Raw genomic sequence first — 23,680 nt, 5'->3', positions numbered from 1 at the left:
TTTAAAGATTCTTAACCCTTTAGCATTCAAATTACTCTGTCAAATGTAATGCTTAGTTATTCATGTTGTTTTAAAATAACTATGCATTATCTTGTAGCTTCAATATTTTAATGATGTGGTTGTATATTTTTAGAATGACATTATAGGGTAGGTATGAGAGACAGGATCTGACTGGTTTGAAGATAAAACAAGTAGAAAATTTGGGCCTGATATGGTTGGTTTTAATGCAAAAGAGTTTGTGGATGTCACATCTAATTACTGTGACAAGAAAAAAATGATTTTTATTTACTTTTTTAAAAAAATTGTCTTCATTTCTAGGGATTGAGTAACTTTGCATTTTAGCATTAGCTTCACATTCATTAAAGAATTATTGGTAAATTAATATCAAAAATTTTCTCAACCCTGCGTGAATTAAGGTTCCATTTTAAAATACCAACAAGCTATGTCTTTCCAATCTTATGACTACCAGAGTTAAACATTCTAATTGGATTTTTCTTCTTGGAGTTTGATGCTACAGCCACGCAATATGCATTTTGAGCATATGTTTCTGGAATACCAAATTTATTTCATATTATATTGGCGTATTAGTAATGATGCTACTAATAATTTCGAATTTAGACATAAAGCCAGCGATATGTTAGGTGGGAGCATAGTTAATTAAATTAACTCCAGTATACATTTAGTACTAAGTCTATTGGCCTTCCAGTCTGAATTGCAACCTTTCTTGAAGATGGCAATAATGATTGCATCTCTGAGGTCATCTCTTTTCACATCCAGATTAGCAGGAAGAGTACATGAAACTCTGCTGTGTTAGTGCTCCATTGCTTCATTCTCATCTTCATTGTGTGTGTGCGTGTGTTTATATATATATATATATATATATATATATATATATATATATATATATATATATAAAGGCATGACTGTGTGGTTGAGAACTTGCTTCCCAACAATGTGGTCTTGGGTTCAGTCCCAATGTCTGGCACCTTGGACAAGTTTACTCTTCTGCTATAGCCTTAGGCCAACCAATGTCTTGTAAGTAGATTTGGTAAGCAGATATAAAAAGAAGCCCATTGTGTGTGGGAGGGGGGCTTCATTTTTGGAGATTAGATTGTTCACCCACAGTACTGTATGTGGTTCAATTTATTTCTGGCATACAAGTCAATGTAACAGAATAATGTAAACATTCAATCCTGATGCATTTCACAGGCAGTTTTTTATCCTCCAAAGTCATCTTGATGTATAAGTCAGTCTACTTTCTTTAACTGTAAATTTTGGCCTGAATAATTCAACTTGTTTGCTGGAAAATATGGTTGTTGTTAGCAAAATGGCGATGACACATAAAAAACACCCAGTACACTTTGTAAAGTGGCTGACGTTAGGAGGGGTATCCAACCCTAGAAGCCAAGCCAAAACAGACAACTGTAGCCTGGTGCAGCTCTTTGACTTATCAGTCCCAGTTAAACCATCTAACCCATGCCAGCATAGAAAATGGACCTTAAATGATGATGAGGAGGAGAAAATGCAATGTTAATTTTGTAGAGGATGCAAAAAGTAATCAAATATATTGTAGGGGGCTGGATGTAGAAAAAGTTGGGAATCACTGGAGTGTAGGATCCATTTTTAGTGGTTTAGACCCCTGATTAATCAAACTCAGCCATGGCCATCCTCTCTTTACCTTAGTTTATATTGTTCAATGTATTGTTCAGTTTGATTTTTAAACATTTCATTGTTTTTGAGAGAGATTTGGCTGCTATTTCCAGCAAGTCAAATCTTTTAAAGGATCCCTCAGTACCCTCAATAGGTGCAGGCATGGCTGTGTGGTTAAGAAGCTTGCTTTGCAACTACATGATATTAGTTTATCAATAATTAACCACTGACTGACCAATGTCTTGTAAGTGAATTGGGTAGACTAAAACTGGGTAAAAATCTGTCACATATATCATCATCATCATCACCATTAAACATCCGTTGTCCATGCTGGCCTGGATTGGATGGCTGGCATGCTGGATAGCTGCACCAGGCTCCAGTCTGATTTGGCATGGTTTTCTACGGCTAGATGCCCTTCCTAATGCCAACTACTCCAAGAGTATAAATGGATGCTTTTACATGCCACCGGCACGGGTGTCATTTGCATGACACCAATATCTTCCATGACTGCAATTTTGCTTGGCTTGATGGGTCTTCTTCTCAAATATGACATAATGCCAAAGGTCTTGGTCATTGCCTCCATGAGGCCCCACACTTGAAAGGAATTCGGCCACCTCGCCTCCATGAGGCCCAACACTCGAAAGGAGCTCAGCCACTTTGCAGCATAAATTTGTGCTTACAGTAGAAAGGATTATTGTTGTTATTACTATGAACAAGGCAGTGAGCTGATAGAACCATTAGCATGCTGGGCAGTGTGCTTAGTGGTATTTCATCCATATTTTTGTTCTGAGTTCAAATTCCACCAAGATCAACTTTACCTTTCATGCTTTGATAAAATAAGTACCAGTTGAGGACTGAGGTTGATGTAATCAACTAGTCTTCCTCCCCTGAACTTGCTGTCCTTGTACCAAAATTTGAAACCATTATTATTATTATCAATAAGGCGGTGAGCTGGCAGAACTATTAGCATGCCAGGCAAAACGTTTAGCCAGATTTTGTCCATGTTTATGTTCTGAATTCAAATTCTGCTGAGGTCAGCTTTGCCTTTCGAGCATTTGGGTTAGTGTAATCAACTGACACCTTCCCCCAAAATTCCTGGCCTTGTATCAAAATTTGAAACTGTTAATATTAATTAAGGCAGTGATTTGGCAGTTCTGAGTTCAAATTCCACCAGAGTCAACTTTACCTTTCATCCTTTTGGGGCCCATAAATTAAGTACCAGTTGCGTACTGGGGTTGATCTAATTGACTGGCCCCTCCCCCCAAATTTCAGGCCTTGTGCTTATAGTAGAAAGAATTATTATCATTATTATTAATATTATGATTGGCATTAGGAAAGAGCATCCAGTTGCAGATATCATAATCAAAACAGACATTGGAGCTTGGTGCAGTCTTCTGGCCTACCAGCTCCTGTCAAACCATCCTACCCACACCAGCATGGCAAAATGGACATTATATATTGATGATGATGATGATAGCCATGTTACTACTTTTTGTTTTCTATACCTATTTGTTTTATATTTACAGTCAATTATGCATAACCCCACCACACACACTCACACAGCTTTTGTAATTTGTTCTTGTACTGTCTCTTTTAACTGCCACCCTTGTGGCAAATAAAAGAAACCATTATCGTTATTGTTGGTGATAGTTTTCGAGTTCGTGGTAGTTGAGATTTCGCTTGTAGCATTGACAAGCTTTCATGTAGCAGTCCCTATGCTATTTACAAGCTGTGAATGATGCTACAACTAACAACAATTTATTAACATATTCAGTTGCAGAGACATATTGAAGGTGAAATTAGCAGTCTGTACTGCAGTAGTGAACTGCAGTACTCTGTTTGCAGAAATGTCTTTTGTCACCTACAACACCACTAATCAATAGGAGTACTAACCCTGTGCTTTCACTCTCTCTTTTCTTTTTCTCTTTTTCTCACATAGACATATGCACACACACACACACACACACACACGTGGTGGTAATAAAAACAAAAGAAAGAGTACTCTCTGTGCACGGTTGTTGAAGTTACTTCTCAGTATTTTCTTGCTATTAGGAATCCTCCAGGTGACAAAACGACATAAGCTCTGGGTAGTGATAGAACGAATGAGCAGCTATGAATGAATAGGTTCTACTACATGTATTGAATATTCTTCCTTCTGTTTGTGCATTAAGACTTACACATGTGCACACACCCTTGCACACATACATACCCAACCACCCACCCACACACGTATGCAACTCCCACACAGATCCACCCCACACACACATGTACCTCATACACATGCACTCCATACACACATGCATCCCACACACACATGCAATCCACACACACATGCATCTCACACACATGCACATGCATCCCACACACACACATATTCCCATAAACACATTCACCCCCCACACATGCATGCACTTCCACACAAGCACCCACACACACATATGCACCAACACTCATGCATGCACCCTCCCACCTACTCCCACAGATACATGTGCATACTCCTTCACATACGTGCGTGCACACACACACACACACACACACAAACTTGATGAATTTTCAAATTTTGATTAGATACAAAATAATTTTGGCAAGGAGTGTGTGTGTGTGCATGTATGTCTGTCTTTCTTTTTCCTAGTACAAAGAAAAAGTCTGAGAAAGGTAAACCATTTATATGTTCATGTGGTTAGCCTTTTTGGACCTAATAGTGACTGGTGATGAGAAATGGGTTCTCTGTAAAAATGTCAAGCACCAAAGACAGTGGGTAGGGAAAGGGGAAGCACTGGCACCCCTGGCTAAAGAAGGTCTTCACCCACATAAGATGTTATCTGTTTGGTGGGATATGAAAAGTTTAGTCCACTTTGAATTTTTAAACCCAAACCAAATGATGACAAAGGAGATCTACTGCAAGCAGCTTGATTGGTTTAAGTCAGTGCTGGAAGAAAAATGACTGTCTTTGGTTTCAAGAAGGAAGGTGTTCTTCCATCAGGATAATGCTTGGCCACATATAGTGGGGATGACATTTCAAAGGTTGGAGCAATTTGAATGGGAAACAATGCCCCACCCACCATATTCGCCAGACATTGCCCCATTTGATTATCATTTATTCTGCAGTCTTCAAAATCATTTGGATGGGAAAAATATGAATTCTGTAGATGAGGTCAGAACAGTACTGGAGGAGTATTTTTCGTCATGGACAAGTGAATTTGGGAAGAGGGGCCTTGCAAGCCTACCAGATAGATGGAAGAGCATTGTAGAAAATGAGGGAGAGTATATTTTAGATTAAAAAAGAACTTTTTTATCTTAATTTTGAAAAAATACAGGAAGTATTAAAAAATCCCCATTATTTAAGGGATGATGCAGTATATATATATATATATATATATATATATATATATATATATATATATATAAGCTTCTTTTAGTTTCTGTCTACCAAATCCACTCACAATGTTCTGGTTGGCCCAAGGCTATAGTAGAAGTAGAAGACACTTGCGCAAGGTGCCATGGCATTGGACTGAACCCGGAACCATGTAGTTGGGAAGCATGCTTCTTACCACACAGCAATGACTGCACTTGTATTTATTTTTTATTTTTTCTGATAAAGTAAAGGTTGTATGATTGAAGCAACGTGCAGCTGCCATTTCTTGGAAGTTGAGCAACTATATCATGGCTCTTCTTGTTGGTTCAAATGACTCATTTGTTTTCAATAGAGTTTGAGGTTGTTGCTAGCAGTGTGTTTACTAATGATGTTATAATTAGTTTCGATCACCAAAAGCCAGATTAGCCCATATAAAAAAGTATGGTGTTAGCAGCATATTTCATATTAAGCAAAAAAAGAAGAAAAAGAAAAAGAAAGATAAAGAATATATGGTTTGATTGGAAAACAGAATTTTCCAATCAGACCACATATAAGCTCTCTTTCATGAGGACACACCAATTCATTTATTAATAAGAGAAGCCACATTTTATTTTTACTTTGATCTTCTCTAGCAAAGCACCAACAGACCAATCATCAGTATCACCACCGCCGTTATCATCATCATCCTTAAAACTTTCATCATCATTACCATCGTCCATCATCATCTGATGATGATGATGATGATCATCATCATATTTTTTAATATGAAATTTATAGGAAAGAGAATATTGTATTGATAATATGTTTGTTGGCGGGCCAGGCAGCTTAGCAGCCTACCGTGACGTCTCTAAGTAGCTTGTTTGTCTTGTGAATAGAATTCTTGGGAAATGGTGAATGGTGGTTGTGGTGGTGGACGTGGGAGTGGTAGGAAGGGTGCCAAGAAAGCAACATAGGTAAATAATATGCAGTGAATTCATATCTAATATTAAATATATACGTGTGTATGCATATATTGTATTATGTATATGTGTGTATATATGTATGTATGAGTGCAAGCATGACGACTCACGTATATATGTGTATGTATGTGTATATATGTATGTATGAGTGCAAGCATGACGACTCATGTATATATGTGTATGTATGTGTATATATGTATGTATGTGTGTGTGTGTGTATATATATATATATATATATATGCATATATATATATCTGTGTGTATATATATGTATGTATATATGTATATGTATATATGTGTGTGTGTGTATATATATATATATAGATATATATATATATATATACAAAATGTATGTGTGTATATATGTGTATATATAAAAATATGTATGTGTGTGTGTGTGTATATCTTTCTTTTTTTTTTGCTGAATGTGTCAATCCCAGTACTTCCTTTTTAAGCCTGGTACTTATTGTAGCGATATCTTTTGCTGAACAGCTAAGTTACGAGGATGCAAGCACACCACCACTGGTTGTCAAGTGGTGGTAGAGGAGCAAACACACACACACACACACACACACACACACACACACACATATATATATATATATATATATATATATATATATATACACACATATATACACAATGGGTTTCTTTCAGTATCCATCTATCAAATCCACTTAAAAAGCTTTAGTCAGCCCAAGGCTATACTAGAAGACACTTGCCCAAGGTACCATACAGTGGGATTGAACCCGAACCATGCAGCTGTGAAGCAAGCTTCTTACCACACCTCAATCAAGAGTAGAGGTGGCTCCTGTTACCTTTAGCAAAACCATGGGGAAGTTAACTCTTCTAGGAGAAAGTTACTTTGACATAAAACTTGCACTCACTGGAACCTACTATGGTAACTGAGAGAGTCAGAAGTGTCATACATGCTTTTGTTTCTTAAATCCAGTGACATACAGATGTTTCACTCGTTTCATTTCTTGGTCCATTTTGTATTTTATAAAGCCCTACCATGATGGATATCCATGTACATGCAAAGATAAAAGTAAATCAGAGCAACTAAGTTGAAATGCAACAGTTATCATCTGACAAGATGAGACAATAGTCATATATATATATATATATATATGGGTGTGTGTGTGTGTGTGTGTGATCATTGTCATCATTTACCATACATTAGGCATAGGTTCAACTGGATCTAATGAGTCAGAGGGCTGCATTTAACCCCAGTGTCTGCTTTGGCATGGTTTCTATGGCTGAATGCCCTTCTTCATACCAAGTACATTACAGAGTGTACTGAGTGCTTTTTTCATGGGGTGTTGCTTTTGGTTTTCTGATCATAACCTTCTGATACTGAAGATGAAATGAGTCTGTTATCTGTCCTTAGAACTGCAACTGATGGTTCTCTTAAAATAGCAGTTCCTGGGTTCTCCTGTTATTGTTTCTGCCACATGCTGCTGCCCTACTCTTTCTCTTTCTTGGTATTTCAAATTTCTCCTGGCAGAAAGTCCGTGAGTGGCTTTTTTTTCTGCCACACTTATAACAATTGGGCCTTTTGTAATGGATGGAATACAGCTCTAAGATACCTTTGTAATTTTCAGGGGTCATCAAGATTTGCAAGTCCATAAAACCCCTTCTCAACTACATTGTTTTCTATTATCCCAGAATTCCCCACATAACCATACTGTGCTGCAGAGGTAATGATTATCCAAGGGCATGCATTTGTTCCAAAATCTCTGGCTGTAGCCCTCATCATGCAGTTCCATACATTGCAGCACAATCTGTGGGCAAGTGTGTTATGCACTGATTCAGTCTGTAACCTCACCTCATCTCATTCTTATGCCCTTTGAAGACCAGGCATTCACTGCTACAAGCTTGATTAGAAATCTTATCAGCTAGTGCTGTTCTTTTGTGAAAACCTTCCCCATTTTAGGCAAGACAGTCATGTACTCTTTCATCTGGTTTGTTAATAAATTTATATCCTGTGCCTGAAACCAGTTTTTTGTAACATATCTCTCCTGTATTATTCGTTTATCACTGTGTCTGATGATTCTTTTCAACTGGCTACATTAACAAAACAATTAAAAAAACAGCAAAAGTTTTAATCCAGTAACACTTGATAAGTTTCACAACACATTTGTCCATACCAAAATACCATAATAATAGCCATAAGTTTGGGAGAGGTAGGTGTGGTCGTGTAAATTGATTCCAGTAGTTAACAGGTATTTTATTTTATCAAGCCTGGAACAATGAAAGACAAACTTAAACCCAGCAGGATTTCAACTTAGGACATAAAGAGCCAAAACAAACATTTGCAAAGCATTTTGCCTAATGTTCTGCTTCAACTCTGTAATAAATTTATAATTTTTTAGCCTGAAAGACTATGTAGAGGACCATTTAGCTGCTAAATCTGGAATATTTTTGTTAAGCATATTATTTGAATTACATTTATTTATATATTTCTGTTAATTGCTAATAGCATACAACCTTTTGATATTTGTTAAAAATTAGTATCTTTTTATATATTTTTATTACTATAGTGTATTCCCTGATATAGAAAGACTTTGAAGATTTTTTTTATTGTGTTTTAACACTTTTCTGTTTGTTTTTTTTTAAACCTAAAATACCCATCTCATTTATTAGAATTTCTCGTAAATGTAGATGTTGCTGTTTAGCCCTAGGTTGGCCTCAATTGAGTATATCTATGATCAAAGGTATTTTAGCTATGACCATTCTCTCCTTTTAGAGATTGGAATTACATTATCTAATGCGTCTTGTCTTTATGAAAGATAGTGTATTTCGAAAGAGAATTGGTGCTATTTTTAGCAGTTTGACTGACCACTTAGAGGCTTCCTGCATTAACCTGCTTCCTTCTTTGGCCCACCTCTCACTTTAGTCCATAAACTTAAATGTAATTAGATGTGCTAGAATGGTCTCAGTCTTTTAATAGAGATTAAGAAACGACAGCCAAAGCAATTAAAACCATAGCAATGACATCAACCACAACAGCTGCTGCATCAGCACAAGCAATAGATGCAATGATTACTACCACAGCAACAACAACAACAACATTAGCAATAATATTGGTTATATATGAACTGTTATCACATTTTGGCTTCGACAGCAGTGAGAGCAATTACCATATCTAAACCTCTGCAATAATAGCTACAACAATAACAGCAATGAATATGACTACAACTAATGAAATATATTTCATTAACTACAACCACCAAAACTACTACAGCCTGTAATGAGCCAACAAATAAGCCCATGCTCAACCTAGAAATAGCAGCCAAACCTCCTTCAAATCACACCCTGTTGTCTTAAATGTGGAAGGATACAATGGATATATATGCAATCCCTGATAAAGAAGAGCTGGGGTAGTCATGATTGGAAGAACCTGGTCAATTCTGATTGACTAATCTATGTCTGGTCATTCAGGAATGACCTGGGGTTAAACATTTATTGCAGTTACCTCTCCCTCCCCTCATTCCCAACAATGACCATGAGTTTATGTCAGATCATGCCCTACCTATCTTGAAAAAAGGGAAAGACAGAGTTGAATCATTTATATACCTAGATATCCCCTCATCTGACAGGATGGCCTTGGTTGGAATACTTTTGCTCTTAGGTCAGCTCGATACAGGTTGACCCAGAGACAACAACTGCAACAAATATATTTCTGTCTATTTGTATTTATATCTATAATTACATCTTCTTGTCTGTATTTACATCTATATCCATATCTATTTATCTAGTTATGTATCTATATTTATCTATCTGCCTATATATATGTCTACACACACACACACACACACATACACTTTATATTTTCAATAATGAGCTGCACAGGCATCTGAATTTGATGTGCTGTAGTAATGGCATAGATTGCTATAGTATCACCCATACTGATAAAAAAAAACTATTACTTTATGCAACACAAGGTCAATGTCAGCTCCACTTGTAATAAGTCTGTCTAGTATTCTCTGTGCAATGTTGTTTTTATTAACCTTATAATATATCTGCAGACTTTGAAGTTAATCTGCTTGAACAATATCTTTAAGTATCAATTTTTTTTTTTAACTTAAGAAAAATCTCACAGCTCTCTTTATTCTAGCTAAATTAGCTAGATTTAATTACTTAATTGGGATTTCACAGATTATCAGTTTATATTAGCAATGACATTGAGCTTTTTCAACGGACAGTTCATGCAGTTTTTCTTTCTTATTTTTATTATTTATTTATTTATTTATTTACTTCATTTTTGGCAGGGTCAAATCATCTGTTCTTAAAAATAGAAAAAGATTAAGAGAGTTAACCTCACAATAAAACACAAGAATTTGGTTTATCAGATGAGATGGAATTATGTTTCCTCCCATTTCAATGATTAGGATTTATTAATTTCACCAAATCACATCAACACTGTCTGTCTCTGTTGATAATTAGTGTGATAATTAGTTTCATAATTAGTTTGTAGTTTCATTGGTTTCTAGAGGAATTAAGCTATGTATAAATTTGCTGAAATCTTTCTAACACTTCAGCGAATGTCATCCAGATTAAACCTCACTCAAGTAACAGTTGTCTGTTTTGAGAGAGAATAGATTTCACACACACGCATATATGTAGATATGTATGTGTATATGTATATATATATATATATATATATATCATCATCATCATCATCATCATCGTTTAACGTCCGCTTTCCATGCTAGCATGGGTTATATATATATACATATATATATATATATGTGTGTGTGTGTGTATGTATGTATGTATGTGTATATATGTATGTATGTGTATATATATATATCATCATCATCATCATCATCATCGTTTAACGTCCGCTTTCCATGCTAGCATGGGTTGGAGGATTTGACTGAGGACTGGTGAAACCGGATGGCAACACCAGGCTCCAGTCTAATTTGGCAGTTTCTACAGCTGGATGCCCTTCCTAACGCCAACCACTCAGAGTGTGTAGTGGGTGCTTTTACGTGTCACCCGCACGAAAACGGCCACGCTCGAAATGGTGTCTTTTATGTGCCACCCGCACAAGCCAGTCCAGGGGCACTGGCAACGATCTCGCTCGAAAATCCTACGGGAGCCAGTCAGGCGGTACTGGCAACGGCCACGCTCAAAATGGTGCATCTGATGTGCCACCCGCACAAGAACCAGTCCAGGGGCACTGGCAACGATCTTACTTGGCTTGCCGGGTCTTCTCACGCACAGCACATTTCCAAAGGTCTCGGTCAGTAGTCATCGCCTCGGTGAGGCCCAATGTACGAAGGTCTTGCCTCACCACCTCAGCCCAGGTCTTCCTGGGTCTACCTCTTCCACGGGTTCCCTCAACTGTTAGGGTGTGGCACTTTTTCACGCAGCTATCCTCATCCATTCTCACCACATGTCCATACCAGCGCAATCGTCTCTCTTGCACACCACAACTGATGCTTCTAATGTTCAGCTTTTCTCTCAAGATACTTACACTCTGACGGGTATTCACATTGACATTACACATCCAACGGAGCATACTGGCTTCATTCCTTGCGAGCTGACGTACGTCCTCAGCAGTTACAGCCCATGTTTCACTGCCATGTAGCATGGCTGTTCGTACGCATGCGTCATACAGTCTGCCTTTTACTCTGAGTGAGAGTCCCTTTGTCGCCAGCAGGGGTAAGAGCTCTCTAAACTTTGCCCAGGCTATTCTTATTCTAGCAGCTACACTTTCAGCGCACCCACCCCCACTACTAACTTGGTCACCCAGATAGCGGAAGCTATCGACTACCTCTAGTTTTTCACCCTGGAATGAGATAGAAGTTGTTTCCTGTTTGTTTACAGTCTTTATTGCACATGAACATCTGCCACAAACAAAAACTAACTTGCTAGTTAACCTGCCTTTGATGTTGCTGCACCTCTTATGTGTCCATAGTTTGCACCGGGTACATCTTATAGAGTTACTACCTACTCCTTTTCTACATACTGAGCAGGGCCATCTACCTGAAGGGGTTTGTGTTTTATCTACCTTCCTACTTATTAGGATTTTGGTTTTAGCTAGGTTGACTCTAAGGCCCTTCAATTCTAGACCTTGCTTCCACACCTGAAACTTCTCCTCTAGTTCTGATAGTGACTCCGCAATTAGGGCAAGGTCATCAGCATAGAGGAGCTCCCAGGGGCAACCTGTCTTGAACTCCTCTGTGATTGCCTGGAGGACTATGATAAATAAGATGTATATATATATATATATATATATATGTATATATATATATATATATATGTATATATATATATATATATATATATATATATATATATATATATATATATATATATATATATATATGTATGTGTATATATATATATGTATGTGTATATATATATATGTATGTGTGTATATATATATATGTATGTATGTATATATGTATATATATATATGTATGTATGTATATATGTATATATATATGTATATGTATGTATATATATGTATATATATGTATGTATAGATATATATATGTATGTATAGATATATATATGTATGTATACATGTATATGTATGTATAGATATATATATGTATGTATAGATATATATATGTATGTATACATGTATATATATGTATGTATACATATGTATACATGTATATATATATATGTATGTATGTATACATGTATATATATGTATGTATACATGTATATATATATATATGTATGTATATATATATGTATACATGTATATATATATATATATATGTATACATGTATATATATATGTATGTACAAACTATCTGAATTGACAGTACCTTGGTAGATAAAGCAATTAAGGGTATGAAGACAGGGAAAGCCCCCCCCCCCCCCCCCGGCTCATCAGGAATCACTGCAGAGATGCTCCAAATATCTGGCAGTGTCGGTTATAGCCTAGTCAACTGCTACAAAGGTAAAGGTGATACTTTAGATACAAATAATTACAGAGGTATCAAGTTGTTGAATCAGGTAATGAAGGTCACGGAGAGGGTCATAGCCCAACTAATTAGGGAGAGAGTCAGTCTATATGGGATGCAGTTTGGATTCATGCCAGAAGAAAGCACCAGCTGCAGGAGAAATACCTAGCTAAAGATAAATCTCTGTACCTGGCTTTCGTTGACATGGAGAAAGCCTTTGACAGGGTCCCTCGATCCCTTGTCTTGTGGTTAATAAGGAAACTAGTGATAGATGAATGGTTAGTGAGAGCTGTGCAAGCCATGTACAGGGATGCTATCAGTAAGGTAAGGGTTGACAACGAGTACAGTGAAGAATTCCAGGTAGGGGTAGGAGTCCACCAAGGATCAGTTCTCAGCCCCCTCTTATTCATCATAGTCCTCCAGGCAATAACAGAGGAATTCAAGACAGGGTGCCCCTGGGAGCTTCTCTATGCTTGTGACCTTGCTCTAATTGCTGAGTCACTATCCATAAAGTTCCTTAATCCATGTTCTTTGTTTCTAGACATTCACAGTCTTTTATTTTAAAGAAATGAAATACATTTGACATCTGTGTTGCTTCTTTATACACTGGTTAAATTTTTGTAGACTTGTTATGGTCAAATTTATGTAGGCCTTCCCACTTAAATTTTGCATGTCTGTAGCTACATTTTCTGATGTGTGCGTGTTGCTTGTGTGTTTGATTTGGCATTGTGTTGCAATATTAATTTGGCTTCCATGATTAATCTTTTATTTTTGTGAGAAATTTTATAGAGTATGCAAGTATTATTCTTTAGTATTTTCCATCTAATTTTGTTTCATTGTGTGTGGTATAGTTGTTAAACATCTGAGCCTACTAGTTGCCTACAAGTGCAACATATATTTGTATATATCTTTAATCTTTTACTTGTTTCAGTCATTGAACTGTAATCATGCTGGGCACTACTTTGAGGTTGAATAAATCACCTCAGTACTTATTTTTAAATGTGGTACATAGTCTGTCAGTTTTTTTTGTTTTTTTTTTGCCAAACTGGTAAGTTGTGGGGATATAAACAAACCAACACCAGTTATCAAAACAGTAGTGGTAGGGCAAACACAGACACAAAGGTACACATGCATATAAATATGTTGTTGTGTATTTGTGTGTGTGTGTGTGTGTGTGTGTGTGATCATCAGCTTCATCATTTAACGTCCATTTTCCATGCTGGTATGAGTTAGACAATTTGACCAGAGCTGGTAAGCTGGAGAACTGCACCAAACTTCAGTTGCCTGTTTTGACTTGGTTCTTATGGCTTGATGCTCTTCCTAATGCCAACCACCTTACAGAATGTACTAGGTATCTTTTACATATCACTGGTAAGATGCCTTTTACATGTCACTGGCACAAGTGCCTTTTATGTCACCAGCTTGCGCACAGTTTCTGTCTTTCAAATGCACTCAACTTGATTCTTTAATAGAAGATTCACATGGTGTCACACAATAAGACTGAACCCAGAACCACGTCGTTGCAAAGTGAGCTTCTTAACCGCATAGTCAGGCTTGTGCCTATCTATGTAAGGTCCTGTCTTGTATTGCTGTCTCTTTTGCTCTTTTTTCAGTTCATAGATTACAAATATTTTCCTCACTTTGCACATTACTCATCTTGACAACCAGTATTTACTTCTTGTTATTTGTCACTATTATCCATCAAATCACTGGTTTAGTGTAAGATTGCTATAGAACAATCCCATTCAGAGAGATTTTATTTTCTAATGATGTTAATTATACTGACCAAAAATTATTCATTACTTTTTTTTTTATTATACTTTAGGTAAAAATCTCTGTCAGTTGATCTAGCAAGCTTGAATTGTTTATACTATATTGATGAGATCTAATAGGTTGAAACATGTCTTTAGTTGTCTCTTGCCTGCAAATGGAAATAAGGCTTTACTTCACTTGAGAGATTAATTCTCAATTCCTTGAAATTACTTCACCCTATATTTGAGAGTTGTTAATAATTGCCACTAGATATTTCTCTTTTGTTTTCTTCTACTAAATACTCTCTCTTTACTCTTGTTTCAGTCATTTGACTGCAGCCATGCTGGAGCACTGCCTTTAGTTGAGCAAATCGATCCCAGGACTTATTCTTTGGAAGCCTAGTATTTATTCTATCGGTCTCTTTTGCCGAACTGCTAAGTTACAGGGACGAAAACACACCACCATCGGTTGTCAAGCGATGTTGGGGGGACAAACACAGACACACAAACATGCACACACACATACATATACATATATATATATATACATATATACGACGGGCTTCTTTCAGTTTCCGTGTACCAAATCCACTCACAAGGCTTTGGCCGGCCCGAGGCTATAGTGGAAGACACTTGCCCAAGGTGCCACACGGTGGGAATGAACCCGGAACCATGTGGTTGATAAGCAAGCTACTTACCACACAGCCACTCCTGCGCCTGAGAAATTTCAGTTAAGAACATGTTGTCTATCGCTTTCAGTAAATTATCCCTAAACATATTTATCAAGACTCATGTTATTGGCAGTCTCAAGTCCCCCCCCCCCCCGCTTTCTTATTTTATTTACCTTTGAATGTCTAAAAACATCTTGTCATGAAGAAGTGCCTAGTGCCAAGGATATATATGAGCTTGATAAATAAAACATGGAAAAGCTGCTGGCATTGCTTCATATGTCTAACACGGCTGAACTATTTTAAGTGTCACAGCTGTCTATCACACTCAAGATGTTTGCTTTCATGCAACATTCTTCTTTCAGGCCTGATTTTAAGAGCTGATATTTCAAGATTCTTGTCAGTAGTAAAATTTTAGAGATAGTTTAGGGACTCATTCCTTTAGTTTGTACTACAGCCACTGGTAAACCATGAAGGGATAAGTAAAGAGGAATATATAAAAAAATTAAATACATATACATGTAGGCATAGCTGTGTGATAAGAAGCTTGCTTCCCAACCACATGGTTCTAGGTTCAGTTCCACTGCATGGTACCTTGGGCAAGTGTCTTCTACTATAGCTTCGGACCGACCAAAGCCTTGTGAGTGGATTTGGTAGATGGAAATTGAAAGAAGCCTGTCATATGTGTGTGTGTGTGTGTATTTGTATCTGTTTGCCCCCCCCCCCCCTTATCGGTTGACAAGCGATATTGGTGTGTTTATATCCCGGTAACTTAGCAGTTCAGCAGAAGAGACCAATAGAATAAGTACCAGGCTTAGTACTGAGGCCGATTTGTTCGACTAAAGGCAGTGCTCCAGCATGGCTGCAATCAAAGACTGAAACAAATAAAAGAGAACTTTCCTTTGAAACCATATGATTTCAGGTTCAGTCCACTGTGGGGTACCTTGGGCAAGTATTTTCTACTATAGCTCTAGGTTGACTAATACCTTGTGAGTGCATTTGATAGACAGAAATTGCATGGAAGCTCATTATTTGTGCATATATCACATAACTGGTATCCATGCTGGTGGCACGTAAAAAGTACCTTTCAAGCATTGGGTCTCGTGTAGGCAATGATAAATGACCAAGACCTTTGGCAATATGCTATGCTTTAGCAGCAGACCCATCATGCTGAGTGAAATTGTAGTCATGGCAGATACTGGTGTCATGCAACTGGCACTTGTGCTGGTGGCACGTAAAAGCATCCATTACACTCTCAGAGTGGTTGGCATTAAGAAGGGCATCCAGCTGTATAAACCATACCAAATCAGATTGGAGTCTGGTGCAGCTCTTCATCTTACCAGCCCTGATCAAACCATCCAACTCATGCCAATGTGGACAACAGACGTTAAATGATGTGATGATAATTATATATATATATATATATATATATATATATATATATATATATGTGTGTGTGTGTGTGTGTGTACTTGTACTAGTTCCACCACCACTTAACCAGTATTAGTTTGTTTATGTCCTTGTGACCTTGCATTTTTGTAAAAGAGGCCACTAGAATAAGTACCAGATATTTTTTAAAAAATATGTACAGTGATCAATTTGCTTGACTAGAACCCTTTAAGGTGATACCTTAGCATGGCTGCAGTCCAATGACTGAAACAGGTAAATGATATAAAAGCGAAATCAGATTCTGAGGAAACTGGCAGTGAACTGCATCAGTAAAAATTATGCAGTGAAGTTAGTGTGTTTTTAAGCAAGGTTTTATGTGGCTGTGGAAAGATATTGATGTTTTGGAATAAAGAATCAGTTCCAAAACATCAGTCGCCTCTTAAGTGATGCCATGTATAAACAACAGCTCCATGCTTAGATAAATCTCATCACACACACACACACACACACACATATGCACAAACACACAAGTTTCTGTATTGTTTCCATCTGCCAAATTCCATTCACAAAATGTTGGTCAGCTTGAGGCCAGAGCAGAAGACATCTCTGCCCAAAGTACAGTAACCTTCATCCTGTCTTTGTCCTTACATGTTTTTGATTGATATAAGCCCTTGTGGCCAATAAAACGAATTAATATTATGGGATCAAACATAGTATTATGTGGGTGCAAAAAAGCCTCTTAACTACACAGTCCCCTCTCTCTCTCTAACTATCTATCTATCTCCTTCCCTCTCAGTCTCCCTCCCACTTTCTCCTTTCCTCCCTCTCTCTCCCCTCTCTCCATCTCCCTTCCTCTCTCTCTCTTCCCTTCTATCTGTGTGCATCCTCCTTTCTCTCTCAGGGTTTGTAATCTTGTAAGGTGTGCTGCATGATGACCTCACTTGTGCTGGTGGCACAGAAGCATGCACCCAGCAGATGCTGTAAAATGGCTGGCATTAGGAAGAGCATCCAGTCGTAGAAACCATGCCAAGGCAGACACTAGAGCACCAATGCAAACCTTGGACCCATCAGACCCTGTCAGACTGCCCAACTCTCTTGTGCCACCATGGAACATGGATATTAAATGCTACTACTGCTGATATATATGAAATATAAAACACAAAAACAAACTTCTCCATAGGACTATGACTAGTCACTATGATTGCTGCTGATTATGTTTGAAATAAATACAGACTCTTCTTCCTTCTCCCTTTTTCTTTAGTCAAATGGAAGAAATATGTTGGTTTTGTACTGAAGAGACTTTTTGTCTCCTGTTCCCTAAAATGTCTTTGTTATAGGAGGCCCTAGGGTCTAATTAAGGATGTTCAATCTTTGTCTTGTCATGTTTAATTAACCAAGAAAACAGAAAAAGAAACTCCCCCCCCCCCCCCCATCATTTTTGCCTTGTGTGTGTGTGTGTTTGTCAGAGTGACAAGCTGGGCTGTCCAGTGCCAGTTGAATCAAAGATGATCTTAGTGCAAATACAGAGAACAAGTCAATGATGGATAATAAATCAGAGAGGAGAAGCAGGAAGTGTGTGTGTGTGTGTGTGTGAGTGAGAGAGAGAGAGAGAGAGAAAGTATTTAGTGTTTGTGAAGGGGAGTGTAGGTAATGGTTTGCAGCAAGAATGATAATGGTGGGTATGTAATTAGTGTATGTGTGTGTGCGTGCTCATGCATGTTTGCAAAGTCACTGTGTGTGTGTGTGTGTGTGCGCGCGTGCGTGCGTGTGTGCATGTGTGTGTGTGTGTGTGTGTGTGTGTGTGTAGAATACTGTCTCAGAATCCATTAACTTTTCTTAGAGTATGTAATGTGTTACAATGGGTTATCTAGTAAATGTTTTTCAAAATTTAATTCAATCAGAAAGGAGAGATTAGGGAAGAAACAAAAATGACTAATTATATCAACTATCTTCTATGAGTGTATGTATAAGAGATAGATAGATAGGGAGAGAGAAGGCCAGAGACAAAAGGATGATGGGTGGTTAAAAGATGTATAAAGTGGTAAGAAAGTATGATGTGTTGCTTTCATTCTTTTATCTTTCCGCGCCTGTGTGGCAGGTGAACTTTTCTGGAACTCTATTTCTCTAATATGTTCACACTGATGTTTCATTAGAAGATAAAATGTTTGACTGCCAGGGTTTTTTTTTGTTTTTTTTTATACTTCAGCCTTTTTCTTTTTCTCTCTGATTTTTCTCATCACTGTCTGTGCATGTGCACACAAGATAATGATTTTTAATAATATAAGTACAAAACCTTTTTATTTTTTGTGAAGAGTAATTTGTAAGATAATAAGCGTTTGTATTGGAAGACTTCTTGTCTGTATTACATGTTTTCTTTATTTTGTGAGTATGATTTGTATGTTTAAGATACTAAAAGATACAAATTAGCCCTTTGCCTGTTCTGTGTATTACATGTTATATACAGAACATATTTCCCTGGTGTCCATGCATTATGTATATGATGCACATTCCCAACGTTTTTCAGCTACCAGAATAAATTGGAAATTATGAAAGGAAAGCTTTATATTACTCTGAAGATATGAAACAAAGGTTAAGTTAAAGTCTGAAAACAAACATAGATGTTTGGGTTAAGAAAAAAAAGGGTGGCTAAAGACCCCCTTCAGTCATAAATGACCATGAGATTGCACCTAGAAAGTTCCCTTCTGATGTACAGGTTTTACTAAGGTTGTGGATCTATTTCAAAACGGGGGCACCAGTATTTTCTTAACGAAACACTAACGAAACACTTTGAAACTTGGGACACTGGTAGAATATGTCATATAAAACATCTTTTACTCTTAGTCTTCTTAACAAAAAAACGTACATCGCAAGTTATTCCATGTTAAAGTTGTCGTATTTCTGTAATTTCAACCAATCACTGACGTCTATTCAGCTGAATAGAGTTACTGCTGGGCGGTCATAAAAATGTTATTCCCTGTGACATATTTCATCCGGTTTAATCGTAATTTATACGCATATATTGTTTATATAATAAATTACGCTGTGCGTATCTATGTGTGTAACAATTTTAGAGTTCGGATTCTAGAGTTAGGGTTAGTTTTAGGGTTAGGGTTAGGGGATTAATACGATATACACCGTTACAGCGCTAACTGTTTTCAACTGAATAGACGTCAGTGATTAGTAGAAATTATCGAAATAAGACAATTTTTTACATGAAATAAATTTGAATACAAAAATTTTTTTCTGTTCTATAACACAAAATAGATAAGTATACGAAGTTTGAAAGTCTTTTGGTACCAAAAACACTACATAAAACATAAATGAAAACTGGTGCCCCCGTTTTGAAATAGATCCAAGGTTGTTTATGGAAGACCAGAATTCACCCATGCATATCAGCCTCCCCTCTCCACGCCACCAATGTTATCCAAGGGAAAGGCAAAGACCGATGCAGCTTAGCGTCAATGACATCACAACTCATTTCTACAGCTGAGTAAACTGGAGCAACGTGAAATAAAATGTTTTGCTCAAGAACACAACACACAGCCTGGTCTGGGAACCAAACCCACTACCTCATAACTGTAAGCCTGACACTCTAACTATGTGTGCCTACACAATAGATATATATATATATATATATATATATATATATATATATATATATATGGTAAAGACCCCCTTCAATCATGAGTGACCATGAGATTGTACCTAGAAAGTTCCCCTCCAATGTTCAAAGTCCTAAAAAGGTTGTTTATGGAAGACCAGAATTCACTCATGCATACCAGCCTCCCCTCTCTGCACCACCAACGTTATCCAAAGGAAAAGCAAAGGCAGATACAGCTTGGCACCAGTGACATTGCGACTCATTTCTACAGCTGAGTGAACTGGAGCAACACGAAATAAAGTGTCCTGCTCAAGAACACAACACACAGCCCAGTCTGGGAATTGAACTCACTACCTCATGATTGTGAGCCCAATGCTGTAATCACTTAGCCATGCACCTTCACAAGGATGTTTGGGACAAACTTATCAAAATGCTTTAGATAGGCAAAGGGTGAAATATAACCTTCCAGGTCCTTCATTTCTTATTTTATCATCAAAGATAATGATTGAGATAGCTTTATAGGCTCCGGACAGCCTAGTTTAGTCACTTTGAGATAATATGAGGTGGAAATCATTTGACCTGACAGAAAAATTGAAATATCAAGTAAATCTTACTCAAATTACACCCTGTCATGAGGGCTTTGGTTAGCTCAGAAATATAGCAAAAGACATTTACCCATCAAGAAGTATTTATTGAAAGTTAATTGTGGTTTAGAATTATTAATCCAACCTCTTTATGTCAAAAATACAGCTTATTGTCTATAAAAATCTATATTATTTTTCAGAATCTTCATCACATCATTTTAGGTTACTACAAATGGAAATTTTTTAATGCATTTGTCTTTGTTCATTTTTACTTTACACAGTCAAACATACATTCATACATACATAACTTATCCTCTCCTTTTTTTTTTGTAAATTTCAGTGTATTCGACGTGTTCTAGTAACCAATTCACCTGCACAAACCACAAATGTATTCGAAAAACATGGCAGTGTGATGGTGATGACGACTGTGGGGATAAAAGCGACGAACTGAACTGCCGTGAGTAACTTTAGCATTTATTTTTCTTCAAGAAAAAAAAACGGAATCGTTTTGAAAACAAAAAACAAAAGCATAGTGTCTTTTTAATGGGATACACATACACACACATAGATGTATATATATATATGTGTGTGTGTATGTGTGTATATATATATATATATATATATATATATATATATATATATATATATATATATAGGCATATATATATATATATATATATATATATAGGCGTATATGTATCATAGGCGTATATATAGGCATATATATATCAAACCATATATATATATATATATATATATATAGGTGTAGGAGTGGCTGTGTGGTAAGTAGCTTGCTTACCAACCACATGGTTCCGGGTTCAGTCCCACTGCGTGGCACCTTGGGCAAGTGTCTTCTACTATAGCCTCAGGCCGACCAATGCCTTGTGAGTGGATTTGGTAGACGGAAACTGAAAGAAGCCCGTCGTATATATATATGTATGTGTGTGTATATGTTTGCGTGTCTGTGTTTGCCCCCCCCCCCCCCAACATCGCTTGACAACCGATGCTGGTGTGTTTACGTCCCCGTAACTTACCGGTTCGGCAAAAGAGACCGGTAGAATAAGTACTAGGCTTCCAAAGAATAAGCCCTGGGGTCGATCTGTTCGACTAAAGGTGGTGCTCCAGCATGGCCACAGTCAAATGACTGAAACAAGTAAAAGAGTAAAAGAGAGTAAAGATTATATATATATATATATATATATATATATATATATATATATATGCGTGTAAGTGTGTTTGTGTGTGCATACCTTATATAATAAATGTGAATGTCAGTGTGTCAAACTTTTTCAACTTTACTCCAAGAGGCCGTAGCCCAGCATATCAAACCATTTTGGTATCAGACCGACTCCATGAATAAATTTAAAGCATTCTGGGCCGCATCCGGACCCACAATCCTGAAATTTTGGATTCTCAAGTTTTCATTACTGCGATCTTTTTTATGTGATTTTTTGCGACGAATTTTTTTGTTTGATAACAATTTTTATAACTTGGAAATACATTTTAGAAATAATTGAAATTAATTGCAAATTCCAGCAATTATTTGCAGTGATTTTTTTTTTTTTACGTGATTTTTTTGTGGCGAATATGATCATCATTAGGATATGACCCTGGAGGAAGTAATTGCAACAAATACTCCAAAGCAAGTCAGAGATTTGTTTGCAAGTCTTCCCATTTGGAGTCAGTAGCTTAAAAGCTGCCTGATAGGGTGGTTTTTGTTTTTAAGCTAGCATATATATATATATATATATATGCGAGTAAAAATAAATACAAAAAAAGGGGTTTTGTATGATTGTGTATAGAGGAATATATTATTTTGTTTAAAAGAGTTCCAACACTGTCTGTTTTTTATGTTTTATTTATATTCCTGCAAAACGAATGTGGGATATAGAATATGGAATATATAATATAATATACAATTTATAATATAATATACAATATATAATATAATATACAATATATAATATAATTTACAATATATAATATAAAATAAAAATGGATGGTACAATGAAATAAAGTATTGAATGTCTTATTGAATATATGGAATATGTCTTATTGAATAGATGAAATATTGAGTGTTCAATATAAAGGATTAAATATATAAAGGCGAATACGTATTTTCTATACCTTGTGGTATTTCATCATGGCCGGTATGACAGACTTTAACATATATATATATGTATACATACACACACGTGTGTAGAGGCATGAGGCTTAGTGGTTAGTGTATTGGACTCATGATTGTAAGATTATGGTTTTGATTCCTGGACTGGTGACCCATCCAAGGGTAATATATATATATGTCACAAAAGCCAGGAAATTGACCTCAGAAGGGTCTTTATTCTTTTGTTTATCCTTATCCTATATATATATATATATATATATATATATATATATATATATATATATATATATATACACACTTACCAGCACTCACACCTATTCACGCATGCACACACACGAGTCATTGTCATCATCTATATCATTTAACCTCTTTCTTCCATGTTGGACAAAATGAATATCAACTTGCCAGAATTGTATATATATATATTTAACTTTTACTGAAAATTTCTTTGAAATTATTATCTTTGTTCACCCCTTATGTGACCGAATTATTGGAATAGCAACTTTTAGATTAATTTTAAATAATTATTTCTGGTATTGGAACAAACTCATATATTTTTACATAACTTATACATTAAATTTGAAATGACACCCAGCAAATTTGCCTGGCACTTATTTTATTACGTACTTCTGTTTCCTAATGGGAGGAAAGATGAAGTATATCTTG

General features: G+C 36.5%; 1 protein-coding gene across 1 annotated transcript in view; it reads left to right on the top strand.

Annotated features, from left to right (window-relative positions):
• Positions 1-23,680, top strand: part of LOC106882548 (low-density lipoprotein receptor-related protein 4) — a 457,600-nt gene that overhangs the window by 318,531 nt on the left and 115,389 nt on the right. The window contains exon 3 of the mRNA XM_052968692.2: positions 21,230-21,346. Coding sequence (XP_052824652.1) covers positions 21,230-21,346 — 117 coding nt within the window. The remainder of the gene's footprint in view (positions 1-21,229; positions 21,347-23,680) is intronic.

This window comes from Octopus bimaculoides, chromosome 6 (assembly GCF_046866305.1).
Source record: "Octopus bimaculoides isolate indiv1 chromosome 6, ASM4686630v1, whole genome shotgun sequence".
NCBI lineage: Eukaryota > Metazoa > Mollusca > Cephalopoda > Octopoda > Octopodidae > Octopus > Octopus bimaculoides.
Note: the sequence above shows the minus strand (reverse complement) of the source record. Positions and strands in the feature narration are given on the sequence as shown.